The 14258-nt window shown below is 43.1% G+C and overlaps 1 protein-coding gene across 1 annotated transcript in view; it reads right to left on the bottom strand.

The window, feature by feature from the left end:
• The window catches only part of PLBD1 (phospholipase B domain containing 1), a 245604-nt gene that overhangs the window by 22054 nt on the left and 209292 nt on the right, over nt 1-14258 (bottom strand). The window contains exons 9-10 of the mRNA XM_069231448.1: nt 9832-10017; nt 7580-7686 (exon numbers count right to left, since the gene is read on the bottom strand). Of these exons, the coding sequence (XP_069087549.1) occupies nt 7580-7686; nt 9832-10017 (293 nt within the window). The remainder of the gene's footprint in view (nt 1-7579; nt 7687-9831; nt 10018-14258) is intronic.

Raw genomic sequence — 14258 nt, 5'->3', positions numbered from 1 at the left:
GATACCAGTGTGTCTTCTTGCCCTTTTCTGCGTGTCAGATACTTCTGTTTCGGCATCCTTTCTACTTAGGGTGGCTTCTATAGTATGGATTCTGATTGACTGACCGGTTGCTTATCTGCGCCACCTCACTTCCTCGTGATTACACAGCGACAAAGGGCATGAGCATTCAGAAGGAGTCCTTAGCCAGGTCTATTCAAAGTTCACATAACTTTAGCCAAGTAGCTTTACTGCGCCATCTGTCCTCCTAGTTAATGCCTTGCAACATAGAGACACAAGCACGCAGCGGGAGCCCTAAAACCAGGAATCTTAGATGGGCACTAAGGTGGGAGTTGGGGGAGCTCGCCTAGGCTAAGGTCCGGATTCAAGATTGCGCTTTACCATGGGCTTAGTCTCCGAGGTCTGCAAAACTTCTGTGCTTGTGGCTGCCTGATACCTGATGCTCCCTTACCTTACCACTTGTTGTGCCGGGGCTAAACGCCTTTAACAGGGCGTAGGTGTGGACACAGGTGTAGTTGGTGCAGGAGGACTTGAATACAAGGGCAGCTTGCCAAATGTATATTTTGTTTTGTGTCTTGCAGCTTTGGAGCTGGAGCTTTGGTGCTAAGGAGCTATGAGGATGTTTTAAAATGCCTTGCTCCCCTCCATGCCAACTCACTTATGTTATGTTATTAAGTTAATATAGCGCAATATCTGCACTGAGGCCTCGTAGCGCTTTATGCTGACAACTCAATCGCAAGAAACACAACATCAAATAATTCAGGCTCTGAATAACCATGTTTTCAAGGCTTTACGGAATGTCACTTCCTTTGCACATACCCGTATATTCAACGGCAGTTGTTCCATAGTTTTGCTCCTTGAAAAGACAGGGTTCTTTCTCCCCATCTTGCCATTTTAACTCTAGGAATCTTAGCCAAACTTGCTAAAAAGGATCTCAATCGTCTGCCTGGTATATAGAAGGTGGCAAGTGGTCTGCTTATCTCGGGACCGAGATTATGTAGGGCTCTGTACATATAGCAGAGGGTTTTAAATTAAATTCTCTTGGCAACAGGAAGCCAATGTAACGAAGATATTCCCTTACGAATAGACTGATATTTAGGTATATTCAGAAGTACTCGTGCTGCAGCATTTTGAACCCTCTGCAGTCTGTCTACCACATATTGGGGTGATCCTACAAATAAGGCATTCCCGTAATCCAGCCGGGTGCCTATCAGGGCCTGGATGACCAGTCTCTTAGCTGTGAAAGGCAAAATTGTCAATACCTTCCTGAGCATCCTCAAGAGTGCAAAGGAGGTTCCCGCTATTCTGTTAGCATGTTGGAACATTATCAAAAGGGGGTCTAGCCAGACTCCTAGGCTCAGTTTTTCCGTCATTGAATTTTAGTTTACTGAGTGCCAACCAATCAGCCACTGCCCGTAAGCAGGGTCCAAGCACTGTCCCAAAAACCAATTGCTTATTGGATAAAGAGACGATAAGTTGTGTATCGTCTGCGTAGGAGATAAGTTTTAAGCCAAATGATTGAACAATCTCAGCTAGTGGAAGCATGTAAATATTAATTAACAGTGGACTTAGAGAAGAACCCTGAGGAACTCCACAGCCACTTAGAATACGTTTGGAATAGCATGAGTTTTCCAATACCTGATAAGACCTTTTTTTAATAAAGGAGTTAAGCCAATCAAGAGCGGTCCTGGTAATTCCCGCCTCTCGTAGCCTCTCAATTAAAACCTCCTGGTCTACTGTGTCAAACGCAGCACTGAGGTCTAACAAAATAATCGCTGTTTCGGTTCCTCTATCAAGTTGCATTTTTGCTTCTTCAGTAATAGCAATTAATGCAGTTTCTGTGCCACGTCTTGGCCTAAAGCCCATCTGTGCCAATCTGTGTCTGGCCTTGGCCCCTCGGTCCCTCTGCCTTTCTTCCAGTGCGGACTGCTGCCTGATACTGCGTTCCTCCTCCTCCATCCTCCTGCATTTTCTCCTGCTTCCACGTCTCAGAAAATATTACAGAGCAAAATGTCTGTGGGCTATCCTCAGTGCCAAGTCAATGAATTTATTACTAGGTTTTGTCTCGAGTCACATGCTATGTAGCCTAAGGAGATAAATCTCTGCTTCAGGTGGCGGCGACCAGTGCATGTTCCAAATCTGTCATGGCCTGCAACCAAAAATGCACTATGATCAGGCAGCTCCACACCTTGTGGAAAAAGTCTGCATCAGTCAAGGTGCATTTGGGGCAACCCAGGTCAGTGGTATGTAGCATGATGTTCTGTCTATGGGGTTTGAGATATGCACAGTGCAAGTAATTGAACTGTGTAAACTTCAACCAGCTGTTACGAGTCAGTGTACAAGTGCTAAAGAGTCTGGTCCCATTTCTTCCCAGCAAAAGGGCTACCAGTGATATGATACTCCTACTTGTCCTGCAGAGCTGGTAAGTCATCCACCATTATGGCCAGTATGGTTCTACATAGCCATGAGACCAGGCGATTGCCCTGGCCAAACATCAGTAGAATCTGTACAAGGTCATGGACAGTGAGCTCCTGTTCCATAGCACCAAGGATGCGTCGTATTATCAGGGCCAGTGGCCCATAAGTTAAGAATTGGGTGCTAAGTAAGTTATTTTCAGCAGTCAACTCCTCCAGTGTTCGGAAAGAGGCCCCAGAAGAGCAGTATACAAGTGTCTCCATGCCTGCCTCTGTCCAAGATATCAGTCATCGGGTAGTGAAGTAACCTGCTCTGGTGGTTGGTAACCCCACCAACGGTGTCGCTGGGGCATAGAGCAGGGTCGACCCACACAATGGCAAGCCCCCTTCCAGCACAGGAGAGTAATGTGGAGACGTTTAAGCTTGGGGACTAGTGTAAGCTTGACCCCCAGCATTATGGTCAGCAATGCCTCCTCCCTTTTTGGGTTCCTGAAGTGTCATAATCCAAGCAAGCTTAGTCCTGCCAGCCAGTGGGCAATCCACTGCAATTGCATGGCGAAATAGTATAGTTCATAGTCTGGGACACATAGGGCTCCTCTGGACGAGGGCCTCGGGAGCATGTGCAGCTACACTCGGGTGCACTGCATATCTCATATTAATTCCAATATCAATTAAATTCCCAAAGCAAAACATTGAGTGAGCCAAGCTCTCGGTATCCCCATCGGGAGGTTCACAAAATAGTAGAGTAGTCTGGGAAATATCACAATTTTTGTCTGCGCTATTCGAACCATGATGGGAAACTGTAGTAACCGCCAAAAAGCTATGTTACTTTGGAGGCTCTGCACTACGCAACCTGCTTGAAATCGTACAGCATGTCAACACTTCACAGCATAACTGTTTGGGGCCTCCCTTAGGAAGACAGCATGTAATCTGCATATAATAAGATCACATGCACCCTGTCATGTAAAGGAATCCCTTTGTCCTGATCCTGCAGACGTAACAGACAGGTGAATGACTCGACTACCAAAGCAAATAGTATGGGTGAGAGACAGCAATCCTGTTGTGTGCCTCTGCAGCTCCCGAAGGCAGCAGAGATTTACCTGCCAGTGCATACCTGTTGCCGCACATTCAAGTACAGCAGTGCAGTCCATTTCTTACAGTCCTCATCCAGGGGCATCTGAGACATAAACGCCTGTAGAAAATCTCACTCTAGGGAATCAAAGACCTTCCCTTATGTCAATGGAGAGGACCAGCTCCTCAGGGAACGGGGCCCTAACTGTTTCTTCAAGGATGCAGGAGAATGTTATGAGAGGTGTTAATTTTGGGTATTAAGCCATATTGGTCCTCGTGCACAAGAGGGGGCTGATTCACTAGCATCTTGATAAGGATCTTATAGTCTAGGTTTAACATGGACAGTTGACAGTAAGCTGTTACATCCGTAGCATCAATCGAGTGCTTAGACATAGATACAATGAGAGTTTCTCTGGTCATGTCTGGTAGGTACCCAGAATCTAAGGCATTGTTGTACATTTCAGAAAGTTTTAGGACTAGATAGGTTGCAAAGGTCTGACAGAATTCAGCCAGTAATCCATCAGTCCCTGGTGTTTTACCTCAAGCCAGCCCTTAATGGCTTCTGTAATTTCAGGTTGTGCGGTAGGGCACCAAGTACTTCCCGGTCCTCCGCAGTTAGCTGTAGCAAGGCCACCCTGTTCAGGAAGATATCCAGAGTCTCCTCCACTGGGGGGGGGTCCCTAGTCCCATATAGGTTCCTATAATGACCAGTGAACATGTTATGAATGTATCTGGGAATATGCATCTCCCCTTCTAGCCAGCCGATTTGTGTAATAGGCTGCCTGTTGCACCCCGGGCAAAACAGCCATGCCAACAGCTTACCTGCTCGCCCAGCTTCCATATGAGAGGTAGTAGGGTAGTCACACCTATGCACAGAGCAAAACATTTTTAGGACAAACAGAGTGCATCTCCTGGTCTCCCTCAGGGTCGATATGACTTCACGGCAGCCTAAAGCCTCGGTTTCTAGGTGTCAGGTAACGTCTTCCAAGGTGGATAGTTCAGACTGGAGAGCTCCACACCCACTGATTGACTGAGGCGATGTCAGTGAATTACAACTTTAAAGGTGTTCCTTTTGATGTTTGTACAGGACGCAGTGTGCACATTAGTGGTAAAGTAGTCTGCAATCGGTTCGTCCTGGGGCCCCTATAAGTGTGTTCATGTAGATAATTGGGCGAAAATCACCAGGGAGGGATGAGCACTGTGTGCCTTCCCCAATGGCTTCCACTAATATTGGGTTATGGTCCGAGAGAGTGCGGTCCGGGCATTCAGTGCATGTGACCTGAACTGCAAGCCCCATGGAGCCTATTATCTTGTCTAAGTGAAGTACTCCCTTAGACTGGGTTGGTGCCACTCTTGCCATACATTCCTGAGGTCCCAGTGTCTCAGCCAGTCTTGGAAACTTTGTCCCAATCGCACACAGGTGAATCCGCCGGAGGGGTGGATCTATCGAGCACAACATCTGTAACACAGTTAGCAGCATCCCCTGCAGCATCTGTATGTTACAAGAGAGGACTCGGGTGAGGAGAGCAAAAAAACTGTGCTAGCCCGACATTCAGGGTGTAAATGCTACCAATCAGTATTCAGACACCATTAAGTCTCCCCGATAGGATGACATAGCAGCTTTCGTCATCAATACATGTCTTTGTGAATTCCAATGGGATCTCCGGCCAGACCCAACTCAACACCCCTCTGCAGAAAGCAGACTACCCTGTTGCCTAAACCCATCACTATATGACCCACACATTAGTGCACAGGTCACAATGTTAACTGTAAAGTTTACAAGTCGCTGTGCACAAATCTCACCGTTTGCTGTGTTACATAGTCAGACACCACTTCACGGATATATTAACATCGGAACTTTACATATGTATGGAATAGTTTTAATTTTGTAGCCTTGAGGCTACTGGCGAAACATGACGGCTGCAAGAAAACTTAGTACGTAATGCTGGACAACTAATGGAATAACTAGACCTAAATTAGGATCATGGAACATGTGAAACAATTTCCAGTTTGGCATCTAATCAGGTTGTAGTATCAAGACAGACTAGCTCCAGATTGTTGATGATGCTATTCGTTTTCCTGACACTAGAAATTTATGTCAGTTAGTTGTTTTTGATTTATATGTAGCCATCAATACTGTAAATTACTTCATATTCAATAACCTCAAATCCTCAAAGAGCATATGGGATAGTTAGTGTACTGATTCATTGGTTTGTAATGTATTTAAGCAATCAGTCTTAGCAGACCAAAACTGTCAACACCTTCTCCACTCTTGTTAACTTGCTTTAAGGAAAAATACAAGATTCCATTCTTGCTCCAATACTTTTGAATCTATACTAATACCACTTTGGTGCGTCAGCCTCAAGATCTCAGAATTTTTATAACACTAACATGTTGGGACTCTGCTTAATCTCAAGATTTCTTAACCTATGAATATCTCACAATGTGCCTGTATCTTACAAACTAATCAACAGTCACTGTCAATTTATAATTTGAAACTGAATACACTTAAAGTGAGTTTCCCCTACTTCCTCCTATACATTCTAAACCACCATGCATTATTAGACTGACTTCTGCAACATACTGTTTTATAATCCCGTGGTCACTAATAGTTACAAATCTTTGGGTTGCACTCATGACATAAGACCTAACCTCCAAACTCAAATAAAAGGTATTGCTAAGAGGGCATTTTACCAAATGGGTTTACTGTGAGGGATCAGGCATTTAATTCCAGAACACGATCCCGAGACCACAGTACAATCTCTTGTTCTGTTGACTTGATAAGGTAAATCAATCTTAACCGGCATTTCAAAGATGCACTTTGCTCCAGGTTTACAAATGATAGCTTCCTTTGTCGCAGGAAGCATACGATTTGACCACTTCACTCCCATCGTAAAGAAGCTGCAACAGCTTCCCATTAACAGTCTGCAAGATGGCCTGCATCACTCAAAGTCTTAAACAAAGACACTCTTTTCTAGGAAGCCTGCTTTCTGAACATTTTTTGAGGCCACAGTTCTGAAAGATTTTTCTGAGCAACCCTGACTTTTAGAAAATAAAAGAATACAGTTAAATTGCTCAGTTCTCTTGCTCTATGCACACCCCTCTCATAATATTTAAGAATCATTTTAAAGTGTGTATTTCAGAAAGACATTTGCAAACTGGATAAATCCAATTGTATATCCGATCAGTGCTGTTTTCTATAGACTTTATTGATTTTACATCCTTTTTTAAATTTATTTCTTAACTCCTGCATTTGGCTTCTTTTACCCATTTTTCTTTTCTCGCTTGAATATTTTAGTTTTTTTGTTCTTTCCCTTTTTATATGATACAACTTTATTGCTTCTCCCACACCCCATCCTATACCGCCTCTGTCTTACTCACTATCCTATTTTCCATAAATCTTCTCCTTTATTGCCACTGCTAGCTCTCTATAATAGCCCTGATCTTTCTAACTGGTTGTCTTGCTCATCACATTTTACTTAATTTTATTTTTGATCTCGACCTATATGCACATTTTTTTCATCAAGATTTCTTATAGTACCTGACTTGGCTCCCTTCTCTCACAAGGACATTGTCCCTTCGACATTATCATTCCACAGCTCTTTAGTCTGTAAATATGCCCTTCACTTTTAAAGCATTTTAAGTCTTTGAACCACATTCACACTACTTAAAACCTTATAAATTAATGCAAGTTCTTGTGCTGTCTAAGTGTCATCCCAAAGCTTCTCAGGATCTTGAGTCAGTAGCTTATTCTAACCATTTTTTTGTGCATTCTAATGTTTATGGTACTACATATAACAGAACAAACGGCCAAATCTGGATGGATAAAATATTCATGCTTGGACCTGGGAAACTAGAATGCTCGGTCCTTCACCCAGCATCAAGCAATCATCCAAAAGTTGGTGCTATCGGGGTATCTTCCCACTAGACCCAAACCAAGTCACTATGCTTCAAAGGCTGGAAGAACTGAGTAGCAATTCCTGTTCACCTGTCAATGTGCACTGCATTTAGAAACATAAACCTATAAATGATACAGTCAAAAGTGCACAGCTTGGGCAATGGATGGCTGTGCAAGACTTTAGCACCACATTCTATACCTTTGTATCATAGCATCCTCCAGGAATGGGCAGTGAGGGATTTAGGTCTTCACGGCAGCAGATGGTGTTGCAAGGATCAAACTCTGTGTATGGGTCCTTCCTGTAGTCTGCAAGAGATAAGAAACCAGTTCTAAGGGACAACATTACAGATTGTTCAATAATTTCCAAATTAAAAGGAGCACTAATCAAATGCAGGTCAAACCAAGACTGCACATAAAGTCAGGAGTAGAGGCTCACATGAGGAAAGTGAGCTGGAGAGAAGACAGATATAGGGAAAAAGGGTGTGAGCAAGAACAAAGAGCGGAGCGCAGCAGTAAAGGAAGGCTCACATGACAAGGGTAAGGAACTGTAAATATGATCACATGGAGAGAGTGAACTTCAGAAAAGAATCTCACACAGAGAGGGTGGGCTAGAGTAATGAGAGGCACACATGGGGACAGTAATGCGCTGCACTTGAGGTCAATGGGGAAGAACACCACAATAAATGTCTGCAGTCACTCAGACTGAGAGCACGTGGGGCCATCGCCTGCACATTGCAGGGAGAAGCACTGCACAACTACAGGCCTTGACAATGGCAGCAAATTATACGTTCACATGATAAAAGTGTGACTGATTGAGTGGCTCCTCAAACGTCTGCTTTTTGGGGATGGGAGCATAAATGCTTCAGATAGACAGCTGGGACTAATGCATCAGCCCTCTTCTCTTTGGCTGTATGCAATTTCAGGGAAAAATGACTTAGTGGAATACCATTACTGAGAAACCATTTCATCTAAACAGTTTAATGGAAATTTTTAGAATGAATGGCATTTACCATTTCACCGAAACCAATTTACAGAATGTGTTTTTTTTTCAAGATTGACTTCTGCATAGCTTAGCCGCGGTCAGAGAAGGGAAACCGGCGGTCTCCCGCCGGTTTCCCGCTGCCCCCAAGGAATCCTCCAAGCCGGCTTGGGGATTCCGACTCCCCCTCCCGCCATCCAGTTCCTGGCGGTTCTCCCGCCGGGAACCGGATGGCGGGAGGGGGAGTTGCGGGGCCCCTGGGGGCCCCTGCAGTGCCCATGCCAACGGCATGGGCACTGCAGGGGCCCCCGTAAGAGGGCCCCAAAATGTATTTCACTGTCTGCCTTGCAGACAGTGAAATACGCAACGGGTGCAACAGCACCCGTCGCACCTTCCCACTCCGCCGGCTCGATTACGAGCCGGCTTCATGGTGGGAAGGTCGTTTTCCCCTGGGCTGGCGGGCGGCCTTTCGGCGGCCGCCCGCCAGCCCAGGGGAAAACTTAGAATACCCTCCGCGGTCTCTGGACCGCGGAGCGGTATTCCTGACGCGCAACATTGACGGGCGGCCTCCGCCGCCCGTCAATGTTGGAATGAGGGCCTGAGTGTCCATGCTCCTGGTCATTTAATTCCAGGACAGTGTCCTGCTACATCAACCACCTAACTTCTGCCACGTGTATGCAACCATAACATCCCGTGCCCCCTAGCTTCTCTGACATGATGGATACTCAAGACAAGCAGAACGGATATCTGTAAGTGCTGGCATTCTTAACAAAATACTACCTTCGACTGGCATAATGCTGGCTGTGCTTGGTATTAGGATATGCCTGACCATGAAGCATCGGGTTCAGTAAGTAGCATATTTTTTAACTGAGAAATATTCTCAAACGTAATTTCATTAGGCATAACGGTATTACTGGTGTTACATCCTGTATTACTGGGCTCCTTCTGTGAAGTTTCTCATCCAAACATCATGCTTCCCGGTTAAACATCTCTACTTTCCACTCAAATCTCAAACCTTTTAGCCATGCAATGCTCTATAATTCCAGCACTTCCACCTTTCTGAAGCTGTGCTTGTACCTTTTCTCCAGTTTTTATCCTCTCTCTGCTTTTCAAACATGGAGTCATTCCACCTCAGAACCTATGTAGATTTTCTAAAACCTCCCTTCCTCCCAAAAGAGACCTTCCCTTTTCCTCTTTCTCCTTTTCCACTCCCTCTCTCTGTTTTCTTCCTAATTTCTGTATAGCCATCCTTACATGTAGGGTAGTAGGAGGATGTGTATAGAGGAGAAAAGCTTGTTAGGGAAGAGAAGAATCAGAGATATTTATTTGGAAGCATAAATATTCCTTCCAAGCGTAAGAATGAAGCCTCTGTGACAGACAACACAGTTATACAGAGTGAGAGGAAGGAAACAATGCCACTTCAAACGGAAGATACCCACATTCTTGGCAGAAGTAAGAGACATTTCACATACTGTTGTATCTCATGATGCGCTTTAGGGACTCCAGGTCAGTCACCATTCCCTGGTCACGGCGGAAAATCTTTGCACGAGGGGCCAGGTCATACGACAGATCAACACCATATCTTCGGACCATATCTGGATAGCCACTCATCTCATAAATGGCTTCATGAAATGGGATGTTGTATGAAGGCCAGTAGCCTAAGAGCAAGAGAAGATGAACACATGTTCCGAGGTCCCGTGTACAGGTTAGTAATGTCTAAATTCATGGGGAATTTATAGGCCCATGCATCTTGCTTGCAAACCGAACCAAATACAGTATGACATAATTTTAATATGATATTGGAGACACATCTCTCTGAACCCTCAAGGCAGACAGAAGAACATTTAAAGGCTTTTACAGGCTATAAGGTATGTGGCCTGCTTTTTCTTTACTCTCACAACACACTGTGCCATTACAAATTGGTAGCCAGGGGCAGACAGGACCAAGAGTGAGACCAGGCTAGTGTATTTGCAAGATTCTCACTATTCTGTTTCACTGCTTCTTAAACCAGTGCTCAAGGAGTGTCTTCTGAGACTGAAAAACAAGGTTGTTTTCCAATACAAGCTAGACTGTAGTACAGCGGCAGCCTGCATGTCTTAAATATGGTGGGTGTGATGGGGCCAAACTCACCATATCTGCGGCTCCGTAGGCGTCCACTGAGCACGAATGGAAGGACTTCCTGGAACGAGATTCCAACCAATCCTGGAGCTGCTCTCATGCTCCTCTCAGCATGAGAGCAGCTCCAGGATTGGTGGAAGGCCAGTGCTCATTTTGAGGGTGAAAGCCTGTTCCAGCAATACCCTGGCTGTTTGACAGCCAGGGGATTTCTGGGTCTAATGTGCGCAAGCTGGGCTGGCTGGAGCAAGTCAGCCGGCCAACCCGACATGCACACTGGAAGGGGCAGCAGTCAGCCTGCAATTGCAGGATGCAGCCCCGCCCCCTGCCCGCACGCTCGTGCTATACACAACGCAAGTGTGAGGGCAAAATGAAATGGCATTATTATGCCATTTTATTTATTTTATTTGCACTCGCAGCAGGTGGGGCGACACTCCTCTGCATCTCTGGAGGAACCACTCCTGATATAGTAATTAAAGAGGAATCTCACTATGCCTCCTCGAAATACCTCATTCTGATGTCCTGGCTTTGCAAATGTTTAGTTTACATGGAGAATATAATTACAGATATTACAAAAAGACCTAAGCCTTTTTTTGCATTTTTATTTAAAAGTAACAAAAGAAGAATACATGGATGTTGCACCAGAGATACACACACTACTTCAACAATATAACAATTAAATAGTGATTACATACGACAAGAAAAACTGGGAGAAACAAAGAATAAGTCATGGGCTAGAGAGAAACTATATGCAGCGGCAATGCTTAGCTCAATGTCTGGTTCTCTCAATCTAGTAATTATAACATTCCATCCAGTTGATGATTGGGGCCCAGACTCATTTCAGGAGCTTCCTTTCCGGGGTGCCTTTGATGACAGATAGCACCAACCCACTTATATAGTAAAATGTATTCCACCAAGAACCAACCGAAGGAAGATTAGAGTCTAGCCAGTTATGTCCTATGCAGACCTGCAGCGATTACCATAAAGAATACAAATTCCTGCAAATTTGGGAGGAACGATCTCAGAACAATACAGTTGTGGGGTTGGACATATGATCATCAAGTATAACAAGATATTTCTCTGAACACCCGTTCACAGTACTGAGATATACTGCTACATATAGCAAAATATGGGTTATATCAGCCATAGACTCCCCACAGCAGAAGCATTCCGAGTTAAGGCGACATTCACATTTGGATAATCTGTTAGGGATGCAGTAGGTATCCTGTATGACCTCATAATGATGTAATTTCAGTCAGGAGACATTAGGACAGTGATTGTTGAGTCTAATAGATTCTGTAATATGAGACATGCCAACCTGCGTGGATATTTTACAGGACCAATTTTGTGCTAGTGTGAGTAAGTTGTCTACTTGATCATGGGTAAACAGTTTATTTATATTTGCTAATCCTTTCCTTCTATTGAGTATGGTAGAGTAGTTCAAAGCATGGTATTCACTAACATTTTGTTAAAGAAAAAAGGTTGATTTGTATATATTTAAAAATACCCCTGCTAACGCGTCCGTCTATGTCGATTTATACACATCAGGACTTGTTTTAGGTCGATGAACCTTTGGACCCAGTGGTGAGTCTCCGTAAAACGAGATTACCATGCATCAAAATATATTTCTCACTAATCATCAATGATCCTTCGGCGCATTTATTAGTTCGCAGACTCAAATAACCACACCTTTAAGGAAGATTTTTTGAATTTATTCCCTATTGATTACAATCTAATAATAAACATATTAATCTCAAAACCAAGAAGCATAAGAGCATAATCACCAAGTGGCAACTACGATAAACTTTCAACAATGCGATGATCACAATCATAGGATAGATATGTTAGCAAAGAATAGATCATAGTGCATAATAAACCATAGAATATCAGTTCAGCATAGCTACATGTCAGTCACGTCAGTTCCGTCCGTCAAATGAATACCTCATCTAACCTCAAATTAGCATTAGCATGTTGGGCTTCATGCAAAACAATTTAGAACATCAATTTGGAAAAACATCTAACTAAGATACCTAATTAAACATACAGCAGTTGGTACCTAGAAAGAAAGGCAAATAGATTCCGTTAGCATTAATAATTACCCTCCTCGAGATAGGTCAGCATACAGGATCAGTCTTCGTCTTCAGGACATCAGATAGTTCACCGTCAATCTATCTAAATTAGAAACAAGGGACACCCTCCTCATGAGGAGAAAAGTGTAATAGGGCAGTCTATGGGCTAGGATGATTCTGTCTCAAATCACCAAATAGAGTGACAGAGTTTCTGGATGCAATCGATATCATTCCCTACCTAATGCATGCCGTCTCTCGTGTCATGAGTTTTTATTCCTTTTTCGTAATACATTCCCCAAAAATTCTATTGGTTAATAACTACACCCCACTATTGGTAACCAATCAAATTATACATTAAGTAATGCATTTTTTCATTTCTGGATATTAACTTGTCTTCTAATTGGTCTTCATAATCAGCAATTTTCGTAGGTGGTACGTCCGGGGTTACTTCACCATCTTGGCACACGTCTCAGGTCAAAAGTTCTCTTCCCCTCGTCTCATTGTCCTTGGAAGTGTCCATTAATGTTTCGAAGCACATAACTTTATACAAAAAAAACTGCTAGCATGCGGATGAGAAAATTCCTTCATGTTTCAAACTAATACAGAAAGAACAATAGCTGGGTCATGGTCATTTGCAAGTCCGCACACTGAAGAAGCAGAAAATACTTTTAAATGAGAGTTACACAGCTAGTTCGCGACTCATGCTAACTTAAGATATACGAGTTCTAATGAATACAATTTTTGATCGTAATAATACATATAACTGAAAAATTATTATTAATTCAGCATTAGTGTTCATAAATGAGTAAATCTTTACGTTTATTAATACTTGTAATTATTAATTATTAATATTGTTTTATCAAATGTAAGCATTTCACGTCTATAATATATAACATTTAAACTACGCTCTCTCAGTCCCTCCTCTGATGACGCTCGTCATCACACAATTCTTGATCTTCAATTTTTCACCTTGCGCATAATGCGCATTTCAACATCTTGCCCTTTATGTGAACTTTCCCATATTTCATTGAACATTTTCTCTCTTTCACTTTCTTCATTCCGTCTGGCTCTTTTGGACAGGTTTCTTTTAATTTTGTCATTAATTTTGCATGCTCCCCATAATCCTAATAGGCAAATTAAAACAATTAGTAGGCCTAGCATAATTTTTGCAAGAACTCCATTCCAAATGTTGGTAAACCATTTTCCTACCTGGGCAATTCCTTTTCAAATTTTTCCAAAGCTCCAGGTTCTTTTAGATCCTTCAAATCTGTACTATCTCTAGTCAGGTTAGTAAGCATGCTTCCAATTTTCTTACTGTTATCAGGTATATAAGAACAGCAGTGATGTTCATTAAGCATTCTGCACACACCTCCATTTTTTGCTAAAGGAATGTCTAAAGCAAGCCGATTTTGAAGAGTCATAGCTCTTTCTGCAGCAAGTTCAGTATCCATCAATAATATTGCTCCTGTAAAATTTGTCAGCATGTTATCCACAATAGTAGACAACTTTAGAATTTTCATAGAATTTAAGATAACCCCAACTGATGGGATTATTGCTCCAAATATATCACCAATGACAGCAGCCACTGATTCTCGTTTCTGTCTAGAATGTTGTATTTCAGAAGATTTAGGTATTTGTTTTAAGTCATCAATCTGGTATATCTTTGGGAAAACTATTCCCAAATAACATGTCCCATACCATCCCTTTGGGAGACG

This window comes from Pleurodeles waltl, chromosome 4_2, assembly GCF_031143425.1.
Source record: "Pleurodeles waltl isolate 20211129_DDA chromosome 4_2, aPleWal1.hap1.20221129, whole genome shotgun sequence".
Lineage (NCBI taxonomy): Eukaryota > Metazoa > Chordata > Amphibia > Caudata > Salamandridae > Pleurodeles > Pleurodeles waltl.
The sequence above is the reverse complement of the archived record's forward strand: the minus strand, read 5'-3'. Positions and strand labels throughout refer to the sequence as shown.